The sequence below is a fragment of the Asterias rubens genome, chromosome 1 (assembly GCF_902459465.1).
Source record: "Asterias rubens chromosome 1, eAstRub1.3, whole genome shotgun sequence".
Taxonomy (NCBI): Eukaryota; Metazoa; Echinodermata; class Asteroidea; order Forcipulatida; family Asteriidae; genus Asterias; species Asterias rubens.
Window position 1 is genome coordinate 1,164,848 of NC_047062.1, and position 25,368 is coordinate 1,190,215.

Consider the following 25,368-nt stretch of genomic DNA (forward strand, 5'->3'; position numbering starts at 1 on the left):
ATATTCTTTTCTTCAAATTAGTCTGCATTTTTCGTTTACAGTCCTTAGAGATGAAGATGCGATTAATGACCTTAAAGGAACACGTTGCCTTGGATCGGACGATATTAAATGCATATGGTTGGAAAGATGTTTTAAAAGTAGAATACAATGATCCACACAAATTTGCCTCGAAATTGCGTGGTTTTCCTTATAGTGCAAACTAACACTGTCTGCCATTCATAGGAGTAAATAATTTGACTCCCATAAATGGCCGACCATTTGTTTGTATGGATCATTGTATTCTACTTTTACAACATCTTTCTACCCATATGCATTTTATAACAAACGATTAAAAAACGCTTTTCAAAGACCAACTTGACCGATCCAAGGCAACGTGTTTCTTTAAAGCCCTGACATGCCTGAGCTTACAATATATTCCTAAGTTTCTTTTATCCCAATCATCAAAATTCACAATATTCTAAATTCCTATAAAAAGTTGCTTCAATCACTAATTTATATTCCCTTCCAAAGTTTTGGCTGCTCCTACTTCCCAAGATGCAGATAAATGACTTTGAACAAAGTAATCTACTCTTCCCTCAACTGACGTTGCAAACTGCATAATTCCTTTATTGATTTTTCTTAAGTCAAATAAAAGATTTAAGAAAGTCATGAGGATTGTGGCGATGACACATTCCACGCTAGTTTATCCAATCTAATTCCTCTGGTTGTTTAAGCTTGATATTCCATTACACTAATAATCATCCACGTTGACTGGTTGACCCTGCCCCATTGTATATGATAATAACACACATGAATTAGCGTTGTCTGATGGTAGTGTGTGTGAGTGAGCGCAAGACTTTGCAACACTAACAGGTCAGCCCATTAAAGCCTTGTGCATTCTGACTGCACACACAGGTGGTGAATAATTCAGTGTTTGCTGGCTGTGTGAGGTATCGCTCGTTGACGAGACATACAAACCGAGTCAGCATGCCGGGGAACTCACAGTCACCGGCACCACCGCGTCAATTTGATTTGGACATGACGAGGCACGAGGACTAAGTGACAATGAGGTGATAAGGGTCCACCTTCTTTTCTGATGAAGCTGAAAGAATTTACCCGAAGATATGACACGTGAAAATGCAAGTCATGACAGTCGGTCAATCTGTCCACACGTTCAATACAAATTACCCCTGTATTAACTGGCGGAAATTGTGTAGGCTGTTTAGGATTATCTCAAGCTGTGCTAGTCGTTCCGATACAATCACCTTGAGAGAAATTAAACCAGCGCTACTCGTTGTCGTTGTTTCTACAATTGCCTCAATAAATTTGTAAAGACCGGTGAAAATTATGATGACTGGTTTGAGAAGCTCTTGAGGTTGTTTACTGTTTACAATAGAATTTTTTTTTATCAAGTCAAATTATTTGTTTAAGTTTGGTGAGCAAGGGTATTTAGGGGGCCATTCAGAATTTTTAATGTTTAAAAACTTCCATTTTGTTTTCAAAAGTGTGCTTGGGTGGGTCAAAAGAAATAACTGAAAATCAAAATTTAATTAAAAAGCAGCACCATCGGGCATAGGATATATTAACAACAAATGAAGAAGAAGATAAAATACCCAGCTGGCCAAGATCAGCAGTTGTGTAAGCCAGGAAAAGCAGTTGAAAACTACTGATGCTTGAGGCCTTTGATCTAAAATATCTTGTTCATTTGAGGCATTACTTTGTTCTTCAGTGTACAGGGTCATGGCTGAGCTGTTAAGAGCACCGGATTCAAGCTCTGGTGTTTGATGATCAGCAGAGTGTGGGTTCGAATCCCGGTCGTGCTACGTAAAATTCGGGAGGTAGTGCTTTCTGCTCTACCGACCAGGCTTCGGACTGATGATACCAAAGCCTATCTGTATGGACTGTAAAAGGGGTAACCCTGTTTCAGCCCTAGGAGTAGGTGGCAACGGCCTATGGAAAAACAATATTGTAGCCCACACCTTGAATTAAGAAGTGGCCTTCAGGCCTTGCGTGTCTGGCGACTTGCATAAAAAATAAAACAGATTGTATTATGAATCCATTCAATATTTAAACATGTGATATATTGGGTGGGTAGGACGGTAAACAAAAAATAATCTGAATGACCTCTGACTTGTACATCAATTAAATGTTCAAGTGCATCTAAATCAGACATACATGTTGTACCACCTCTTTAGTCTTTCCACATTTTGAAAATAACAAGAACCGTGGCAGTCAGCAGGTGTTTCTATCGCCACCAAGGTTTGACCTTTTAAAGAAGAAATGTATTAACGACAATCATGAAACAATTTCTACAAATCTAATACCAATCAACAAGAAACTACCATAAATATGTTACACATGCTTTGCTTTTTATCCAGTGATAAAATTAAAGGGAAGGTACACAGTTGGTAATATCTCAAAACAAATATTAACTTAAAAACTGACTTGGTAGTGAACATTGGAGAGCTGTTAATAGTATAAAACACTGTGAGAAACGGCTCTCTCTGAAGTAGCATAAGTTTTGAAATAGAGGTAATTAATATTAAAAGACTTCTAGCTAGGAAGTCTTTTATTCCTGAAAGCACACAAATTCGTCCAACAAGGGTGTTTTTTTCTCCATCATTTTCTCCCAAATCCGATGACCAATTGAGCTCAAATTTTCACAGGGTTGTTATTTTATGCATATGTTGACATGCACCTAGTGAGAACACTGATCTTTGACAATTACCAAGAGTGTACCTTCCCTTTAAGTAAACAAATAATGATATATTGCGAGACCGTGTCCTGACTTAAATTTCAGATGAAATAACAAAATCCAATTGAAGTCGACATAGTTATAAACTAAAAAAGAAGAAGAAGCTGAAACAGTTCCATTATATGGCTTGCATTAGAAGCATTGCAATAGGTGAACAGATCGGTAGAAGAACCACCATGTTATTCTTGCATAGGTATAAAAAGCAGTTGTACAGTAGCTAAATGATTAAGTTGAAGTCAGTAAATTTACATTCAATTTAATTTCATCATTTTATTTTATTTGCCACCGAACTGAAAATCACACAATAGTTTAAAGAAGAGTACAACAACCCTAAACATATTTAGTGAAGTTATGAGCATTCCAGCTTATGTGGGCAGAATCAACCTTCAGTGGGGTGGTACACTAAAACAACTAGAAACCAAAACTAATAAAAGAGCCCTGGCAGGGAAAATGGCTGACCATTAATTTTGGTCCTCAAAGTCACTAAAAGACCAGACAAACCCTCCCCAGGAGGAATTTTGTTTGTTTGTTTGTTTGTTTGTTTGATTGTCTGTCTGTTTGTTTGGTTTATGTCCTTTTACACAACAACTTGAAGAACAAAAAAAAAACACTTTAAATAACAACAGCTATGGTATGTACATAACCCCACCATCAAGCCAAGCATCCTAGAAAGAAAAACAGTTTTAAAAACATTACAAAAATACAAAAGCGCTAAGACGCTCTGCCACCTCTTAAAACCACAAATCAACTTTTGATCATTGTCCAATAAAAATAAACATGCAAATATTTCCATCTTTCTAGAAAATTGCTCGACAGCGATTGAAATAAGAACTAGGTTTATACATGGAGCTGAAGGGGTTTACATAAGCAGCCTTGGGAATTTATTGTGTGAAAAAACACTGTTACAATTTATGGGTTTTTGCATAACTCCTCAGAAATGCTGAATCACAAAGAAAAATATGAGAGATGCGATGCGCCAGAGATTTCTTTAATATGCTTTGGATTATTTGTATAAATTCACAAGAGGCATTCCTCTTGCAATGTGACTGCACTGGGTTTGTTTAAATTCTGAGGTCTAAGAATGCGGGTACTATTAGTATTAACAGCTTCATTTTAACTTCTACCACTCAAAAAATTGTCTTTTAGCATCATTGCAATATTTAAGTTTAAGGGTGGGGGCAGTGGGCTCAATGCAACCCGGCCCCCTCTTACCCTTATTTAACAAACGAAATAAAATGGTATATATCAAAATTGGTAAATAATATTAAATAAAACGCTTCTGAACTGGCAAAAAATTGGGTCATAGATTGGTTTTGTAGCAGAATGCTGACTTATTGGCGAAAGACAAAAAGTAACCTGACAGCCGAGTACAGTGTCTTCTGAAAGAACACATCAAAAGACTGTTACTGTATTTTCACACAAGCGACGAAGAATCCCTCCACGATAAGCACAGTATCTCTGGTCCCAGCATTTGCGAACAGATACCAACCCTCAGAAATTTAAGAAACGTTTCATGCATGCATGAATCGTTTCTCAGATTCAAAAGTTTTTATTGATTTGTAATCAACAGGGGCATTTTAGATGATAAGATTTAACAGGTGCTTTCGGTAAGAAAAAAAGGAGAAAAAATGGGATCATTAACCATAGTGACCTTACTTTTAAGATCAACAAAATGAATCAACGATCGTGTTTTGACTATGTCAACTTGGCATCTAGTAGAAATGTGCTTATCTTCCAGTACGCGCTAATCCAATATCAGATGCTTCAACTACTAGGGGGATAAAAACATTATATCCTAGTTGCTCTGTTTTTATTACACAGTGCGTATTGTGAATGTCAATGCGTCATGCTCCATATATGGACAGTGCAAAAGTTACATTCTAAACTTGGTGTGCGTGCATGCTGTTCGTCTCGAAATAACGTTCTGAAATTTTAAACTTTGCCTGGTTTACGTGAGACTGGAAGATAAATTTGTTATTAAAATATAGCGCGTCTGTGTCCCATATCCAACTCAGCTTTTGGCCTCGTTGGATATGGGACGAAATAGCGGTATATTTTTCTGTATTCCACTCGCGCTTGTGTGATAACTTATAATATCATGGAACTGTGTATAAGGTGAGCAAAGTATTTGTAACAATCAGACCTAATGAAGTATCATTCCAGACCATGGGTGGAGTATTCAGGCCATGGCACTATGTACTTTATGACAGTGTCAATGCATAATCAGATAAAACAGCTGGTCCAGATATCATATGATAATAACATGATTAGAATGAAAAGAGTCACGCATGACGTGAAATTTCACCAAGATGGTGTAGTAAGGGTTGGGTTAATTGGTGTGGGCGGGGCATTATAAGCCTGTGAGGAGGGGGTATCCCTAGATAAAAAGCACCCAACCTCAGACTGCTCAGCACTTTGTTATTTTATGTTTGACTAAGCGAGTAAAAGAGTTGTATGAGGTCCTGAACGTTCGTTTAAAATCTGGAAGATCTGTGGTCGTGCGATAGAGCTGAAGGCGAGGTCGGCGAGGTCCTTTATCGCATGACCATGACCCGGCAAGGGATATGATCATCCTCAGATTCAGTACATGTGGCGTGAAATGGAAGCACATTAACATGATGCAGTTACACAACACGTACAAACAATTATATACTCTAGCTGAAATCTAGTGTTGTGCAAAATATGTTTGGTCTGAACTTTCTGGCACTTGTAAAAAGATAAACCCTGATGGGACAGGTCAACTTCATTTTGAACAGACCCCCCTTTTCAGCAAGTTTTTTAGTTTTTTTTTTCAATTCCCACTCCCCCTTTTGGTTACATTTTACCTGAATCCCGCCTAAGTAATATTCCTGGTGATTTTTTAATTTCCTAAAGACTTTCGAAGATGCCGAGTATAAATTGCTTAATGCACATTTACGTAGGGTTAAAAATACAAAATAATAATTCAACATAAGTAGCAGGGACAGTACAAGGGTGTCGATCCATACGATTCTAGAACTGCTTTTTGATTGGACTGTTATTCGTCTTTCGGTGCTCTCACCCAGTCAAGGAAAATAATCGCTTAAATTTCTTTCTATCGTCTAGGTACTCGACTTCAATTTGTACCTTCATAATCGTTACCATCATGTTTTCGTTTGTCTTTCAATTAAAGTCAATGTACTTATTCCAAAGACTAATTATCTCTTAGCCCTATGACGTGAGCCCGATTAAAAACTTTCTCTCACTGACAAAAAAAGACCGGTGATTAACACTTGATGGAAAGAAATCAATGGACAAAAAATTTAACTCGCTGCGCCTCTGAGTTTAGATTAACTTACAATAAACAATCAGAGCATTACAAAAAGCCTTGCAGACAGATTAAAGTTATCACAGAGTATGTAGTACAGTTAGAGGGTCTGTAATGGGTAAGCTTGTTGTAGGATGCAAAACACAATGTCCACAGATTTACATCAAACTTACACTGTGTGGAAAATAACCATGGTAGAAAGCTTCCCTTAAAATATTACTTGCTGAGGTGCTGTAGCTTTTGAGAAATTAGTAAAACAATGTCACAAACAAACAACAAATTTCAGGAGACAAAAATTATTTTAACATCCCACATAATTTCTACCTGTGAAGTAATGGTATTTACGCAAGTCTCCTAAAAACATCGCTCTGTGATTTTCACTTATTTTTTTTCTCAAAAACTGGATGACTACTATTACTAAAGCTGAAACTTCTACAGGTAAATAATATTACACACATCTTTATTCACAGTCAGAAGGGATTCATGTCATGGCCATTGATCTACAACAGGTATCAAAACCCTTTTAAAAAGGCATTGGACACACTTGGTAATTGTCAAAGACTAGTCCTCTCACTTGGTGCATCTCAACATATGCATAAAATAGCAAACCTGTGAAATAATAGATGTTAAAAATGCATCGGGGATAAAGAATATTAATACAGTGCTAACACACATCGGTGTATGGGTAAAAACCAAACAAATATAAAAAATTGATAAACCTGTGAAAATTTGCGCTCAATTGGTTGTCAAAGTTGCGAGATAATAATGAAAGAAAAAACACGCTTATTACACGAAGCTTGCTTTCGAGACCTCAAAATCTAACTATGAGGTCTTGAAAATCTAATTCTGAGGTCTCGAAATCAAATTCGTTAAAAAATATTTCTTTCTCAAAAACTACTTTGTTCAGAGGGACCCGTTTCTCACAATGTTTTATATTATCCCCAATGGGAGACTTTGGAACGCTAGGTTGCAGCAGACTTACCAGTGTTTACGTAGTTCTGAACATGCGCACATTACAGAGTACAATAGATTTCATATGTCAAGTCTGCTGCCACCAAGCGTCCCAAAAGTCTCCAATACTCGTTACCAAGTAAGGTGTTTCTGCCTACAATTATTTTGAGTCATAAACAATCGTGTCCACTGCCTTTGAGATATTTGTTCAAATATGTTACCTGTAGGAGCTCATTGTGTGTGTACAATCCTTGCTCTATCTTTACCTTAATTGACACACATTGAGACACCTCCATGTACAATGTATGTGCATGTACAGTCCATGTACACCTAGCTGCCTTACAGACTAGTGAAAGTGTAACATCTGGACCTGATTTGTATTTTCAGCTGCTACATGTACAACATATGCAGGAGAATCCAATGAATTAACGCTTCTAGTAAAGGCGAGTTCACACCCAAACGTACCACGAGTTCCATGCTCTATGGTACCATGAGGTGTTTTCAGCTCTTGTTGAAACAGGTTCCCTGTTTTTATTCGCTTACCAAATAAATATGGTAAGCAAGATTTGTTGCTTGCTTGGCAGCTTTCAAATTCAACAAGAAATGGTCTTCTTAAAATTAAAATAAATTGCTTTTAATAACATTAAATAAAATTATCAGGGAAATCATCATTGGAATCTTTAAAACGTGAACGATGCCCCTTTCAAAAGAATTGGTTATTTTAAAATAACTCAACGATACTTGATATTCCAAGAATGCTAATAAAAACATGTAGGAAAATTCCTTCCTCTATGGTTAAAATAATCCAGGACCAGTCACAATGTTGTCCATGTGGTCCTCCTAGCTTTGTTCACCGATGAAAGCATCTATATTCAACCTGAAATATGAATCTGGGAAACAAGTTGACAGACTAATGAAATGACAAACTGTATTTTGAGTTACACAAAAATTATTTTTATGGATTTTTTTTTACTCATAGTTCAAAACCTACAGCACCTCAGTGGGTAATATTTAAAGGGAAGCTTTGTACCATCATATCTTTAAACCAGTGTAAATCTAATGTAAATCCCTGGACATTTGATTTTGTTTTGTGACAAACAAAAAGTACCCAGACCCTTTAAGGACTGACCCTGTTAAATGCTAGTCATACTGAAGACAATTAGCCAGGTACGTATAATTAGGCAAATTAAGATTCAGGGCTCCGACCTTTACATATGTTTAAACCTAATTTTATACAGCTGTCTAGCGTATACAGTACTGTCAAGCATAACATGTCTGGTCCAGTCAATATTTTCAGATACAAGTCAAATGGTCCTGTGTATTTATACAGAGAAATATGCATATAATAAGCTTCTTCAGGTTGCCTCTGACGAAGGTCCGGTTTGGAACCAACGCTATTAGGCCATTTACCCTACTTATATGAAATACAAACTAGCCCCATGTGGACCTTTATCATGTTGGCATCATCTTTAAAAGTTATATTATTTGTAAATCCAACATCATTAATGAATGCTAATCACTGTTGTAACAAAAAAAGGGTATCAAGTTATTTCAAACAAAATATTTGCTTTAGACTGGGATGCAGAAAACCCAGTGACTTAGTGAACTCACAATCTTACATACTCCTACATCTCTCCTTTCTTTCTTCACCCGAGACTCTCCCTGACAATTTGCAAAGCATCATCCATCTTAGAACAACGCATAGACCAACGCATCTCTTGTTTGTTAGCAAAGCTAAGCTTTCAAATATGTCTCCTGTGCTAAGCATTCAAAGAAGATAAAACAATTTGCGGACCCCAGAGCAAAATATCACAACATAGCAATGGATTTTCTGGAGGGCCTCGGACATTTCAGTTATACCACTTCCTCATAATCGTCAGAGAGAGCTCCCCAACATGAAGCCCAGCCCCTGATCATTTAGTTTCTTACCTAAGCTCCTGCAAAATCACACATACAGAGAGATTTAGCCTGGTATGGGCTCAGGGTTACATGTACAGCCTTCAGCGTTCATCTTATTTCCATGTCATCAAGAAACTCAGTGCAGAACATTAGTCAAGTGTGCTAATCCGCACAAGCCTCATCGCAGGACGACAGTCACAGATTCAATATTTTGAAGTCATGCAGATTCAGAATACTGAGGGGCGAGTTCGGGGCATAGCTCCAGGTGATCGCTGGAATGCGGGACCAAACAGTTGTGCAGCTTAACATATTTCTACATAAATCACAACCCGTTGGAAGAGCGCCAGCTAATCTACCATCGGAAATGAACTGTCCTTTTAAGATGCTATGTCAGATTTTTGGCCCCAAACATTAAAAAATATATTTTTTTGAGTGAATGGTATTTCAAAGAGTATCACCCGCTCTAACGAAAAAAAGTTTAACTTTTACTTTTAATGGTCAGGAACCATGACAAAAATTTAAAACGTTTCTTATAAAACACATAAGAATTGGTCACGCGATATATTGTCAGGATCCTGACAAAAACTAATTTTGAGCACTTTATTTCACTGCTACTAATAATTAGCGAACTTTTTCGAGCATTGGCTCAAATGATAACTTCCTCGACCCCCATCAAAATACCTATTGAATTTTAAATCAAAATTTTTGGGTCAAATTGGCCAAAAATCTGACATAGCATCTTTAATTCTCACTAATATCTTGTTTTATTCTATAGTCACAAACTCCTATCAATCAATACAGGAATGCATACATCTTTTTAACAATTTACGCAGAGGAATTTGTGTGCATGGCTTTGACAGTTATCTTACATTCCAATGATTTATAACTTCAATGGTGGTAGGTAAAATCAATAAAATAAAAAAAATTAACAGTTTCACAGAAGTGTTAAAATCATATATGAGTTTGCGGAGTAAAAGAATGTTTTGATTCGCAGAAACATTCTACATGTACCAGCTCAAACACCAAGCGATATAAATTGTTCTAAACACTTCTTCTTTTTCTCCTACTGTGGCAAGACTCTTTAAGCATTGCGAAGCAGCTGTGTGAATCTGGTCCAACAACGATGGCACATAGAGAGTAGCCGGGCTACTGGAGCCCACCGCAGGTGCAATAACAACTCTACCTTAGTGAAACACTTCTATAAGTTCTACCTACCTCATGAAGTCAAATATGCCTGATATAGTACTCGGTGACCCAGGATCTCGCGGTGACGATGAGGTAGCCATGATTTAACCTTATTCTCTGCCCTCCTTTGTCTTTCAAACTAAAAACACCCACTATTTAAAAAAAAAAAAAAAACCCAAAAGCACACACACAGAGGAAGAGAAGTGTACGAGCGGGCTCAAGTAGGGCCCCTATTCATCCTGGGAGACATCCTCAGCAGTGGCTGCTGTACAGAGAGTGTGTTTTAATATTGCTCCTAATTCTCTATGCTCCTACAAACACGCAGCATACACTCACACACACACACACTCCTTGTGCCAGCAGCTCTCCATCCACAACGCTGGCCGACCACTGATTGAAAACATGCTTATAGTCAAATGCATGTAGGTATGACCTCAACGTCGACGCCGCAGCCAGGCACATGAACATGACAGCACTGCATCCACGATGAACGCATCCCCATCCCCCCCCCCCTCTCTCTCTCTCTCCATCTCACCCGGGATGAAACCATTTCACTCATAGGGGTGGGCTGCTACATCGTTTATGTAGCCGTAGCGGTCGAGGTAAGAGTTATGGTTATTACGTGGAAATGGTAGGTTACAAAACTGTGTCAGTTGTAGCATTTAAACCAAAATGGAATGATAAACACAAGTAACCCTATAGGTTTATAGAATTAACACAAACTCTTCATTCGCAATTTATCAATGGCTAGGAAAACATATTCAAATATTATTCACCTGGAACACCCATATTGTTTTAAAATATTTTAAAGGAGTTTATATGGAAAAAAGGATAAAACACATTTCAAATAATTGTTTTCACTTGACATTGTCTTCTTAGACAGAAACTAGTATAGAATCCCACACCGTGTATATCCCGAAGAGTAGCGTGTACATTCATAAAATCCTGCACTAAACGCACCCTGATGTTGTCACGGAAACGCTGAATGGTCGAGCCACATGCACTAGATCAATGTTTGCCATTGGTTCCCCACCTGCCAATCAATGAGTGAGTTTTGACCTTTGACCTTCAAGGCAATATGGCCTCATCAGAACATGTTAAATTATGCCACACTACATTCGCTTATAGCCCATGCACGGTACATGAAACGGGAACATATTTTGAATTAGCTCAGCTGATCAAGACCTACATGTAGCGTATAGTGCATTAAGAAAATTTTCAAGCAAACTGATGTACAAAGATTAAGATCTCAATTTCGTCAAAGCTGTTAACAAAATTACGACAGCACAAAACTAAAATTTTCACTGATAAATAATTTCAGCTCGACAAGACAATTCTGTACTTGAAATAAGTACCAATCTTTGGCCCATTTTCATAGAGGCGCTTAAAGCAAAACACTTTGCTTAACAGTTTTCTGCCTGTCAATAAATTAGCAGAAAACCAGTCACAGACAGTGCATGTGATATGTTATTTTGGTTGGTGCCCTAAACCTGGTAAGCAAAGTTTTTTTTATGCTTAGCTAATTTCTGTTCAATGGAATATTGGGCCCAAGTTTATACTTGCATGCAAATCCTACGCTACTGCCAAGCCATAAGACTTACATGTAGGCCTATCTTTTTTAAGCAAAACTTACGCTCCATCATCAGCAGCCCTGTCAAGTTTATAAGAGATATTAAATTTGCATCGGGATAAAAAATATTAATTTGGTTTTTACCCATATACCGATGTGTGTTAGCACTGTATACTCAGTACTTTCCCGAGTACTGTGAACAAATATAAACAGGCATGTTACTTGGGTGGGATTCGATACAGCTGCCCTTGCAATTCTAGAGCAGTGTCTTCCCAACTAGACAACCGAGATTGCCCGGTAGCTTGAGGCAGTTCGGATTCCTACGTTTTAGCAGCAGGTACCGCTACAGTATAAGCACTATGAAATTGGGCCCTGATGTTGTGGTAAATTTCTCCATTTTAATAACAATTAGCAACTAAGCCCTTTGTACAGTGACGACAGTATTCTAAAGAACCATTTATCCATACATGTAGATCCCTATAGATCTGAATAGATCCGGGTTAAAGGCACTGGACACCTTTGGTAATTGTCAAAGTCTCCTCACTTACTGATCTCAAAAGTATGCATAAAATAACGGACCTGTGAAAGTTTGAACTCAATTAGTTGTCAAAGTTGCGAGATAATAATGGAAGAAAAAACACCCTTGTCGTACAAGTTGTGTTCTTACAGATGCTTCAATTTGAGACATCAGCTAAGGTCTCCAATTCAATTCAAAAATATTTTATTAGTTCTTTCTCAAAAACTTTGTAACTTCAGAGGGAGCCATTTCTCACAAAGTTTTATACTATCAACAGCTCCCCATCACTCGTTACCAAGTAAGGTTTTATGCTAACAATTATTTTGAGTAATTACCAATAGTGTCCACTGCCTTTAATAGTGAGTGAGACAATGATGAGATAGGATTTTGTGCATAATCAGCTCTGTCCTGCGCACATTCACGCACAGTGAAGTTACTCCGTACAAATAAAAAGGACAAACAAAAAGTACAAGGTACCCAGTGCCATGCTATTTGGAGAAAACCCTCGAACACTTTGTTCCAACCTTTGCACTATTTTCAAAAACACTATATCTATTATTTTGGGGTCCTATGCCCCCCCCTGCCCCTCCCCCATCCCAATCACTCTTCCTAAATATATTCAAACATCATCCAAAAACAAGCTTGAAAACCACCATTCAGTCTCGAGGAATGTTTTTTTACAAAACAAATAATAAAGTTTAATGACACACAAGTTTCTCTTATATTAATCACACGAAAAATCCACAGCTGAGTTGACAGAAAATAATACTCTCCAGTTGTATTGTGTAAGAAATCACAATACCGGGAAACTTATCCCAAGATTTGTATTTTTAAACAAAACTCCATTCATCTTTCCCTCACAAAAAAAACCCAGCCGATAAATAAATTAGTAAATCAGATAACCTTGGCTCTAAGTTCCCTCTCAAAGCATAAAATATACACGCTTCTTTGCATCTGAACTCAATGGTGCAGAGGCCTCGGCTGTAGATTATCATTTACTTATTCGTTAATCCCATCATTTAGTCTCGTCTTATATGACTCGTAACACTGTCTGGATATGCCCATGCAACGTGGTACCGTACCGTACGTGTATACTGATGTACACATACATGACAATTACAATTACATATACGTACAAATGCTTTTAGATGGTTAGAGTATATCAAAGGCAAACAATAAATCTTTAATTTTTGGAACCAATCGATTGTTTAAATCCACATAAATGTAGATGTAAACAATAAAACTAACATGTGAAATTTTTTAAAAAGTTCGTCGTGTTTTTGAGTTCCGGAGCCTATTTTTCCTAAACGGACGAATAATCTGGAAAAGGATTTTCAGAGCCAACATTATACATGGTTGTACCCATTAGCTTACTATTTATAGTTAGTTCTTAACCTTCACACCATGCAAAGCTTCAAACACCATTTAAATCTGAGAAGTGTTACTGACCGTAACTCACATTCAAACTTTGTAGCATCAAAACTTATATATTTTGTACATTAACCACATAACCTATACCTTCCCTTTAATGGGGAAGGGGGGGGGGGCGTTAAGTATTCCTGCCCCATTCCCTCAGTTCTGATCATAATCAGATAATCTGAAATCAAATATATTATTTAAGTGACAGGTTTTTGTCTTATGTAAGTATATTGTATTTTTCCCCTGATTTTTAATCAAACTAGTTTGCTTGTAGTTGGAACCATTTCTTCAGTTGGAAAAGACCGACATACAAGAGCTCACAAAATGAGAACGCAAACTAAATGTTTTATAGCTGGTATGCCCAACTCAAATGCTCATATTTCACTGATAATGGTTTGTTTAAGTTTTGTAAAGTTTTTTATTTTTTGTTTGTTTTTGAACTTATTTATTTTTATTATTGTTGTTTTGGTGGGGGAATAAATGTTCAGATTCATGAACCCATAGGCTCAATTGCTTGAAGCGCATTAAGCATCACTGAGTGATGGGTATGGGTGCTTACTTCATGTTTTAATGCTATGGCAACGTAAATCAAATTCAGAGGGAATACCAAATTTACAAAAAGTCTTGTAAATAAATACTTTGTTTATATATATTTGTTCCTAATTTTCTGAAAAGGTCCAGCTTGAGTTGAGTGTGTATTGTGCATTAAAGGGAAGGTACACGTTTGGTAATTGTCAAAGACCAGTTTTCTCACTTGGTGTATCCCAACATAAGCATAAATTAACAAGCCTATGAAAATTTGAGCTAATTGGATGAGAGAAAAAACACCCTTGTTGGACGAATTTGTGTGCTTTCAGATAGGAATAAAAGACTTCTGGCTAGAAGTCTTTTATTATTTTAGTGAGAAATTACCTCTTTCTCAAAATCTATGCTTCTTCAGAGGGAGCCGTTTCTCACAATGTTTTATACTATCAACAGCTCTCTAATGCTCGTTATCAAGTCAGTTTTTAAGTTAATATTTGTTTTGAGTAATTACCAAACAGGTATCTTCCCTTTAATGTTTGTGTAATGTGCGTGTGATGTGCATAAATGTTTTTCCTTTTTTTTGTCAAACCAGGAATCTACATAATGTTCATTCTTTCCCCCTACCCAGAGGACATTTAGACTTAACATGCATGGACACCTCCTGCGTCTACATGTGCATATATTTATAATAAATAAAAATGTACATCTACGCAGTACATGTACATGTAAATGTGACCCCCATGACATTCAATCCAATCTACACTCTTGGCAGCTGTTGGGCATGGAGGAAGGGAAGCAACGAGGGAAGGAAGGGAGGGGGGGGGGGGTAAAGTTATCCAATACATCCACAAAATAATTTCACCCTAAGGAACTTCATATCTCCCAAGACTGGTGTTGTACCTACCCCCCCCCCTCCCCTCACCCCCTAGTCTCCATGCGCGGTATACGCTCATACACTGTGATTCCGCATGGCAATGTTGGTTGAGCATTCTAAGACACCAAATAATGGCTAGCGGCATCATTTAGATGGAGCTCTGGTTCTCATGATTAAATGTGCTTACACGTGCGTACATGTCTGAAAAGGTCGCGGTCTGTCCCTCTGAATCCATACATACATGAAGGTGGATATTCTATGCTCGACAAGAGAAACTACCCTCCTCCCAAACAGAGTACATCCGATCGGCAAACCAAAAAAAAATTCTTTTTGACAAAGCATCAACATTTTTATTACGAGTGAAATGACAGTTAATTTTGAACAATGTGAGGACACGTAACAAAACTACAGACATCAAAGGCTCAATGGTGAGGATGTCTTCATGGTCTGTTCATTTGTGGTTCAACGAGTAAAACCTTTAACCACACTTTATCTGACGAATAATTTGACAATCTGATGACGGGATATTGACGTCATAAGAATGGTGCAATGTTGACTCGAGCGACAAAAAAGAAGAAGAGAAATATGAAACTACAAAATCTAAACTGAACTAATATCAAATGGTTAAAAATATTGTTATTTCCATTCTGCTGGAAAACAAAACCTGTTTAATGCTTTTCTTGGTTCTGCTGATAATTTCAGAGACAGGGGAGTTCCAGACATCTTTCAAGCTTAAACAAAAACCTCTTGTCTTGTCACTGGGCAAGCTCAGTGGTCTAGCGGTGGGACATCTGGGCCAAATTTCATGGCTCTGCTTACATTAAGCAAACAACCAGCATTTATGGAAGCTGGGAACACTGTGCTTACATAAAGCAAAGAGCTAGGACCCGTGATTTTCACAAGTTAGCAGAGAATTTGTTGTTGCCTGTGCGCAAGTCAGAATATAATAATTAACAAATAATTAACAACAGTAGTCACCATCTTGGTGGTGTAGTTGTACATTAGACACTGTTCTAGAATTGCAACAGTCGTTGGTTCGAATCCCACCTGAGTATGCCTGTGATTTAGTTCACAGAGCTCAGTAAAGTACTGAGTATACAGCACACATCGGTGCACATGTATATATGTGTAAAACTTAATTAATATTCTTTGTCCCCATTGCAAATTTCCACTAAAGCCTTAGCCACAGGCATGACAGCCGGAGGCCACAGCCAAAAGTTTGACAAGGCCATAGCATACCTCTCCCAACATGTATTTAACTCTCCCTGTGGGTTCATTACTAGTCACTATAAATACACATGCTCAGTTTAAATGCAGTCAAGTTTCTTCAATTTCTACAGGCTAGCAGCCAGTAACTGCCACTAACTCAATTTGTTAAACTCTATTAAACAGATGCATAATATGAAAAGTTTAACACTGTTTTCTCTCTTTCTCTTTTTTTTAAGACACCCATGGAAAAAGCAATATTCAAATAAAAAAGTTATTTAAAGGCAGTGGACGCTATTGGTAATTACTCAAAATAATTATTAGCATAAAACCTGATTTGGTAACGAGTAATGGGAAGCTGTTTATAGTATCGGGTTCAACATCGGGTTTTGACCTTGGCCATGTTGGCGGTTCAAACTGATTGTATGACTCAAAAACTAAAGCATGTATAAAAAAAATTCCCAGGGAAATTGCCAACTATTAGAATTTTTATACCATGTACACTGTAAGTTGCATTGTTATACTTTATAAGTATATGTGAAAATCTGTGAACATTTATACTTTTAACAAAACAAATTTTGAGCACACCCTTCTGTTCAAGGTTTGGTTAGAAATGCTGCAAAGACAAATAAAGCATATTCAGTGATGTTCTTTGACGATCTCTTTAAATTTGGCACTAAAAATCATTCCCTTATGTGCTGGAATTCCTAATGTAGATAACCTGGAAAGCAGAAAGAATAGCTGTCAAATCGGTTGTAAATCTTTAACATAAACTGCACTTTGGTCCACAAAGAAACTGCAGTGTGGTTGACAAGGAAAATAAAACGTATGCTGGAATTTCAGTCATTCAACAAATCCTAGCTTGATTTCTTTCTTTCAATAAAAGAAACAAACTTGACAAATAACAAAAAGCTTAAGAAATCCATACCATTTTCAATAAAAAAAACCCAGAAATTTAGCAGAAATATTCAAGTCTTTTTTCCCTAGGTATAATTTAGTTATCTGCATGATCAGCTGCTTACTAAACCATGCATAAATGCAGTTGGAGATGCGACATCACATTTTTTATTAATCAGCGTCTTTGAGCGTCCTTAATGCATAAAAGAAGACAGACGAAGAAAGGAAGAAGAAAAAATTCACAGAAGAGGAATCCATCACGACCTTTTGTGTTTCCTCAAGTCAAGGTTAGGCAGCCAGGGCAGGGAGGGAAGAAGAAGAAAAAAGATGAGAGACGACAAGACAAGTTCTGGGAGCCATCTTAGATGTAATACCGAGTGTCTGACTGTTAGGCACTTATTGCTAAGGCACTGCAGCGATGCATGAAACAATGTCAGCAGCTGACTATCATCACAATGATGTGATGCTGAGCGGGAAAAAAGGCTCACCCAATACAACGTAACACGGCGTTAGCTCAACCTCATCATCAATTTACACCCATGCTTTCCTTCTATATTTCGCTGACGGCCGGCGTTTCATCATTTTCCCTCGTCTTCTCCCACTCCCAAAAAAAATTCAAAGTGATTCCTTCCTTTATATCTACTATTCATTGAATTTCGAAGGCGGCAATCACCGAGTGGGAAATGCGCCCAAAGGGCTGACGTTTCCCTATCCCTACTCTAGACCTGCTGACTACATGTACTCCATCTTGTAGCTGCTTCGTTGGCTTCTCATGCATCACACTGACCGCCCCCCCCCCCCAAACCCATTATGACCATTAAATTCTGCTGCACAGTAATTAGAGCTGATATCAAATGAAGAATGTCAATCAATTAAGACAAGTATGGCCATCCGGAAGTGATCAGTGAAGAAGCTTTACATCAATGTAATTCATAAAGAATGTGTAGGGTGAAAGCGAAGGGTGTCAAACTTCCGTTGACATTGGTTTTTTATAAGGACCTTGAACAGATTCGATGCAAGCTACCTACAGCTTTTTATGATCATCTTCAAAATAAATGCAGTGCGTGTATCATCCCTAAAAGCAAACCAAATCTACAGTATTCTCAAAGCACACATCAAAGGTACTCTCAATAGAAACAATTGGATTTTTTCCCCCAAGTAATTAACCACAAGGGAAACTGACTTGGTGATTTGAAGTTAAATTTTTGGGTGAACAAAGAAAAAAATGACTAGAACAGCAGTAGAACCTGCAACCTTCGTGTCAGCATTATGGCAGCTCTACCAACTGAGCTATCTAGTCCTAGTTTTGGGGGTCTCCCTATTTTATCAATGTCTTCGCTCAGCGGTGCCAGAAAGAAAACATTTAACCTTGACTGCATAATAATAATAATAACAATATAACAATAAATGCACAAACATCCACCCTTCCAGGTGTCGTCTTCCTTTCTTCGCATAAACAGCAGTTAAGGTTGAATGCCTTGTGACTTGCATCACAGTAAAAAGATACTGATAGAATAAGGAGACCGCAAAAACTCGCGCTCGAAAGCTCAGGCCTGTTAATCCAGAGGTCCAGGGTTCAAATCCAGTTCTAGAGAAGTTCTTTTGTTCGCCCTAAAATAAAATTGTTCCCCGTTATAAACGACCCCTGGCCCTAACCATAAAAAAACAAATCAACAATTGCAATTTATCTTTGTTAAAAACTATAGAACAAAATCAAGAATTTTGCAAGAGAATAATGAAAGAAAAACCACCCCGGTTGCATTACTTTGTGTGCTTTCAGATGTATAATAAAAGGCTTCAGCTGAAGTCTTTTATTATTTGAGTTAGAAATTACCTCTTTAAAAATAAATGCCTTTAACACAGATCGCCGTGTTTTCTTGTAAAGGGACAACCCATTTCAAGCCCTCGTCATCTAGGCCTACCCAAAGCAATCTAGTGAACAAACGACAACAAATAACATCCACGTACTCTTCTTTGAAAAATTACAGATGATTTTCACCCACTCAGATCCCACAACTTGAAGCTTGCCAAACCTGACAGTTGTACAATAATTTATCCAGCTAGGAGACAAAGCATCCAGTCTAATTTTGGAGTGGACCACGCGTTGGTTTATACTGGCTGCTAATGAGTGACCTGAGACCCTCATTCTCGGAAAGCGTGTCACTACAAGATCAATCTCAGCTCCTTTTTCATCTACATTTCATCTCTACGGATAAACTCCTTAAAGTGGACTTCCCTAATTCATTGCAATCTCTATATTAAAGGCACTGGACACGTTTGGTAATTACTCAAAATATTAGCATAAATACTTGCTTGGTAACATGCAACGGAGAGCTTTTGATAGTATAAAACATTGTGAGGAACGACTCGCTCTGAAGTAACAAAGTTTTTAAGAGGTAATTTCTCACTCAAATATTTGAATCTGAGAAAGACTACAAGCCTGAATATTTTCTCAGGCTTCTGAAAGCACACAAATTTGGGTAACAAGGGTGTTCCCCCACCCCCCCCCCACCCCCCCCCCCCCCCGCCATTATTTTCTTACTAATTCAATGACCAACCAACTGAGCATAAATGTTCACAGATTTGTTATTTGTATGCCCATGTTGGGATACACTAAGTGAGACTACTGGTCTTTGACAATTACCAAGTGTGTCCATGCCTTTAACACACACACAAGAACGTGGGAGTTCATTCCGTTGTGGGGTGGGAGGGTCTGACATGATCTACATCTACCTCTTTGTGGGTAGGAGGGATGGTGGGAGGAAGAGATGGTGAGATAAAAGAGGGATTTACTTACTTGGCCTGTGCCTCTGCCTGCATGAAGATAAATTCCCACTTTCTTGAGAACATTCGCTGCAGCTTGGCTAAGTTCTCCTGTAGATGAGAAGAGCGAAACATTTACGTCAAAAGAGCATGTGACGCAGAGGGTTATGAACAGCAACATGAGCAGCAAATAAATTTATCAAACCAAAATCTGGATTTATATAAATGTAGAAGTTGTTACATGACAGCCTAAATATCCAGGGGAAATAAGGCAGAGGCTTGTAGCAGCAATGTGCATGTTTTGGTACAAGTATTAAAATAACAAATATTTTAAAATTAAAAAAATAATAATAACAGAGTTTTATAAAGTGCACAAATTCATCAACAAGTTGCTCAGGGTACTAATTACAGCAATATATTATAACCCCTTCCCTGTTCATTGGTCAATAAGCATTCCCAAAACAATCTCAACTCCTTTGGAGTATTGTGACGGTCAGTGCATTTGCTATGTGTTTAAGAAGTTATGCAACGGCGCATGCGCGAGCTGGTCGGTGACTTGCACCGATCTACGCATGTGTTGTAGGCGGAGCGACGGGTTGGCCGTCGCGTGAGCACGCCGTGCACACACGAGGCTAATCAGTCTGCTGCAAGATCCCATAGAAGCCACAGGTACGTTCTTTGTTTTGTTTACGGGGTACTCTGTACAATTGCTGTGCGCTACTTTTGCGTGTGGTTGATGCCATAGAGGATCTTGAGCGAGAGAGACTCAAGTGGTTGACTGACGTGTGTACCAGTTAGCCGTGAAGGTTGGCAGGGTTAATTGACGTGTGTTCCAGTTACCCGCCGAGAGTCAACTAACGCTGCGTGCGTTGGTAGACTACCGCTACATGCGTGATATAGCTGCGTACGTGGTGTATAAGTAAATCTAGTAGAACAGTGCAGGCTGAGGTTGACGGACGTGTGTACCCGTCAAGGCTCGGGTGTACTGGTTGACTAGGCGCGGTGGTGGCGTTATATAGTGGTTTTACGGGCACACCTGGTTGAACAGGGACACAGTACATGGTTTACTAAGTGATTTGTTTATTCATTGTAATCTAATTCAACCACTGATATTCTGTGAACGATACTTGAGAAGGCCAATATAATTAAACTGATTGATGTTTGTTGTTCTGAATTTAACTGTCCATTGTGATTTTTTTTGTGCATTGATTACCTGTTATTATAAGAGCTAGACAATTGACTACGATCGGCGGTATATTTCCTCCAAAACTGACATAGCTCCTTAACGCTCAGTAGCTTATTAATCCAAACTCTGAGGGTGAAAGTAGGCCCGGGATTAAGTAGTAAACAAGTCTATTCTTTACAAATGGTGTCAGAAGTGGGATGATTGTAGTCGATTAAGTCAAGCTCTTTGTAGAAATTATTCCTCCTTTTTATTAAGAAGAGGAAGTAGTACACAGGTCCAAGAGTTGGCAATGCAAATGTGGATTATTGCTGTATTTTTGTTGGTTTTGGCAATTGTTGTTCTGATTGTGGTTTGCCTGTTGGCCAAGACTCGTTTGGAGTTGAGACAGATACGGCAAACTGCAAGGAATCAGAGTTTGACACTATTGCAAATCATTAGTTTGACTAGTGAAAGTCCAGCTACTTGTCAAGATTAATCCTCCTTTGTAGAAAGAAGAGGACATAGAGCACAGGTTCAAGAGTTGGCAATGCAATTGTGGGTTTTTATTGTTCTCCTGGTGATTTTAGCTGCCTTATTGTGTATTTTTGCAGTGGAGATTTTTTGTGTGTGGAGTGAAATCCAGCAACGGAGAAGAGGTACCCGTTGGTTGGCAACCACACGAGATACTGCTGAGAGGGAGACAGCAGTGTGAGTTCTGGCAAACTTGTTTGTGGTAGATTTAATAGCTGTGGTTTACTGGCTGTGGTGGTTGACGTCTAGAGGTACATTTGATTCTGTTTTGTGTTGGGTTTACTGGTCGCCGGTTGGTTGACTAGAGGTATAGTAAACCAACATGAGTCAAGGTTCCAAAGTCCAAGAGGGTACCCCTGGGGTTGATGTGCAATTGCAGAAAATCCAAGACGGTTTACTTCGTGCAAAGTTGGACATGGAACTTTTGCAGTGGGAAAGGGACCACTATACTGAGATGAGTAAAGATCCAGAGACTTTGACACATAGGCAGGCCACCGATCTCCCAAGACAAGGGAGCGGTAAGGCTGTTAATGAGAATAGTCGTGTGAGGTTTCAGGTGGACTCGGAGGTTGACTTCCAAATCTCAGAGAAGACTTCTGGGTATGGTTCTGGTATGGGAATGAATCCATTTCAGGATATGGCTATGTCCTCCCAGGTGAGGCCCCTGATGAAAGATAGGGCGATGGGAAATCGAGAGAGTACCCCCCTAAGAGGCTATGTTTCAGAGACACCCGCCCCTGCTGAGGCTTTTTCTGTTGACAATGATGGAGACGATGCACAGTCTTTTGTGTCTAATCAGAGTTTTATGGAACAGGGTAGACAGAGTACAAATCCATTTATTAAGGACACAGATGTGGTTAGTCTAAAGAGGTTGAAAAGTCCAAAGGGAGTGGCTAACAATTCTGCTGAGGGAAGAGTGCTTCCTGTGATGAGTTTAGCTGTAACGGATACAGTGCCCTTAAAGAAGCCGAACGTTTGTGTTGTAGAAGAGGGTAAGATGTTTGAGCGTAACAATCGGCGCCCAAATATCACCCCTGACAGGTATAGTGGCAAAGTTTGGTGGCGAGAATATTACCGACATTTCGAGTCATGTCGAGAGGTCAACGGGTGGAATGAAGAGCAATCAGCGAGGTATTTGTCAGCGAGCCTTCAGGGAAATGCTCTCAGAATTTTGGGAGACGCTTCCCCTGGTCACAAGCGTACCTATGGTGAATTGGTTAAATTGCTAGAGAGGAGATTTGGTTCTGGAAGACAGAGCGAGAACTATCTTGTAGAGCTGAGGCATCGTCGGCAAGGGCTGAGGGAGAGCCTGCAAGAGCTTGGTCAGGCTATCCATGAGTTAACGCTTAGAGCGTACCCTGAGATCCAAGAGGAGTTTCGTGAGAGGTTGGCCAAGAATCATTTTCTTGATGCAGTTGATAGTCGGTCAGTAAGGGAGGGTATAAACCGGGCCCGCCCAAAGAATCTGGACGAGGCAATCCGGGCTGCTCTTGAGACTGATAACTTTGAAAAGGTGGAGCAGCAAAGGATACTTGATGGTAAGCCTCCTAAGATGGCGAGGGCAATAGACTCTGGTCTGGATCAGAGAGTAAAGAAGATGGAGGCCAATTTGGAGTTGCAGGCTCAGACTTTAAAGACAACGGTTGACTTGCTGGGACGATTTTCAGGTCAGTCGGTTGAATTGCCTGCTCAGGCAGAAGAGTTCCCCCAAGAGAGGAAAAAGTTTGCGAGAGGCAAGGGGAAAGATTGGAAATGTTTCAATTGTAACAAGAAAGGTCATTTTGCCAGAGAATGCAAGGAACCCCCCAAAGAAAACGACTTCAGATCAGGGAAACGGCAACCAGCCACACGGTGGACCCACGGGGCGGCTGGAAGTCGGAGAGGGTCCAAGAGGCAATACAATGGCAACTCAATAGTTGACGATAAGAGAAGAAAGGTAGAAGATGGGCAAAGAGTGATAAATCTGCCTAAGTCGAGTGTTGATCCCCGTTATGGTAACTTTGTAGATGGGCTAGTCAGGGCCACAGATTGTCGATTTCTGGTTGACACTGGGTCAACCGACACTTTAATCAGCAGTGAGGTTTACTACAAAATTCCTAAGGAGAGAAGGCCCCTTTTGGGAGAGGGAAGCAAACAGGTGAGACAAGTGGATGGCAGTCCACTTTCAGTACTGGGCATCGCTGAGGTAGAAATTCAGATTGGTCGAACCACCCAGTCGGTCAGGGCAATTTTCACAGAGATGCGTTGTCCTGGAATCTTAGGGATGGATTTCCTTGTACCCACAGGTGGGAAATTAGATTTTCAAACTAAGAGGTGGAGTTTGAATGGTGAGGACATACAATGTACCAGCAGTGTCGGGGAACCGTTTGTTGGTCGTGTGGTTGTTCTTGAAAACACGGTGATTCCTGCTGGCTATGAGGCAGTTGTCCCTGGTACCATAGTGAAGAGAAGTAATCTTTTTGCAGGTCCAGCCCTAGTCATGCTAGTGGAACCTTTAGAGAGTGGTGGTGAACTGGCAAAGAAAGGATTGGTACTGGCCAGATCGTTGGTAGAGGCAGGGAACGACATTGTTCCACTGCGAGTGTTTAATCCTGGTAAGGAACAGAGAGTTGCCCGAAAGGGAACGACCGTTGGTGTGATTTGCCAAGTTGAGCATGATTTGATAGAAGGTAACCCCGGGTTGATAGCAGACCCACCACTGGAAGTTCCTGGTTTTTTAAGTGACTTATATGAGAGAGGCACTGCAAGTGTTGACTCAAAGTACCACGAGGAGGTAAAGAAATGCTTGTGTGATTTCCGTGATGTCTTTTCCAGTGGTGACCATGATATTAGTCGAACAGAGGATGTTAGACACCATATACAAACGGGTGATGCTAGGCCTATCAAAGAGAGGCCAAGACGTCAACCTTACTGTAATCAGCAAGAGATAGACAGGCAAGTCCGTGACTTGGAAAAGAGAGGTGTGATTGAGCCATCAGATAGTCCTTGAGCCTCGAATGTTGTTCTTGTGAGTAAGAAGGATGGGACGAAGCGTTTTTGTGTCGACTATAGAAGATTAAATGCAGTCACCATTAAGGACGCATACCCGGTCCCACGCATTGACGAAACATTTGATGCCTTGGGTGGGGCAAAGTGGTTCTCGACCCTAGATCTTGCTTCGGGGTATTGGCAAGTTGCACTTGACGAGGAGGCAAGCCAGAAGTCAACTTTTGTTGTGAGAAATGGGCTGTATCGCTGGAAGTGCATGCCATTTGGCCTTTGTAATGCACCAGCAACTTTTGAGAGGCTCATGGAGAAAGTCATGGCAGGTCTGCAATGGGACATTCTTTTGATTTATTTGGACGACATAATTGTTTTTGGGAAGTCAGTGACCGAGATGATAGAGCGTCTCAGAGTGGTGTTTGCGAGACTCGGGCAGGCAGGGTTGAAGTTGAACAGTTGTTCCGACAGTCAGTAGCTTACCTAGGGCACATAGTGTCTACAGAGGGTGTGGCCACAGATCCGCAAAAGGTACAGGCGGTGGCTGATTGGCCTGTTCCAAGGTGTGTGAAAGATGCAAGAAGTTTCTTGGGTCTTGCATCTTATTATCGGAAATTCATCCGTGGGTTTGCAGGGATAGCCAGTCCCCTGCATGCGTTAACCGAGAAGTCACGAGATTTTATATGGGATGAGTCTTGTCAGGGTGTTTTCGAGGAATTGAAAAGTATGCTCGTTACTGCACCTGTATTGCCCTATCCAATTCCAGACCAAGATTTCATCTTAGACACCGATGCAAGCGGTGATGGTATCGGGGCGGTGTTGTCCCAAGTCCAGGAAGGGAATGAGAAGGTCTTGGCATATGCTAGT

The 25,368-nt window shown here is 39.5% G+C and overlaps 1 protein-coding gene across 9 annotated transcripts in view; it reads right to left on the reverse strand.

The window, feature by feature from the left end:
* Positions 1–25,368, reverse strand: part of LOC117296642 (regulator of G-protein signaling 7-like) — a 125,362-nt gene that overhangs the window by 65,601 nt on the left and 34,393 nt on the right. For all 9 annotated transcript variants that reach the window (XM_033779715.1, XM_033779707.1, XM_033779733.1 and 6 more), the window contains exon 5: positions 19,861–19,937. In XM_033779715.1, coding sequence (XP_033635606.1) covers positions 19,861–19,937 — 77 coding nt within the window. The remainder of the gene's footprint in view (positions 1–19,860; positions 19,938–25,368) is intronic.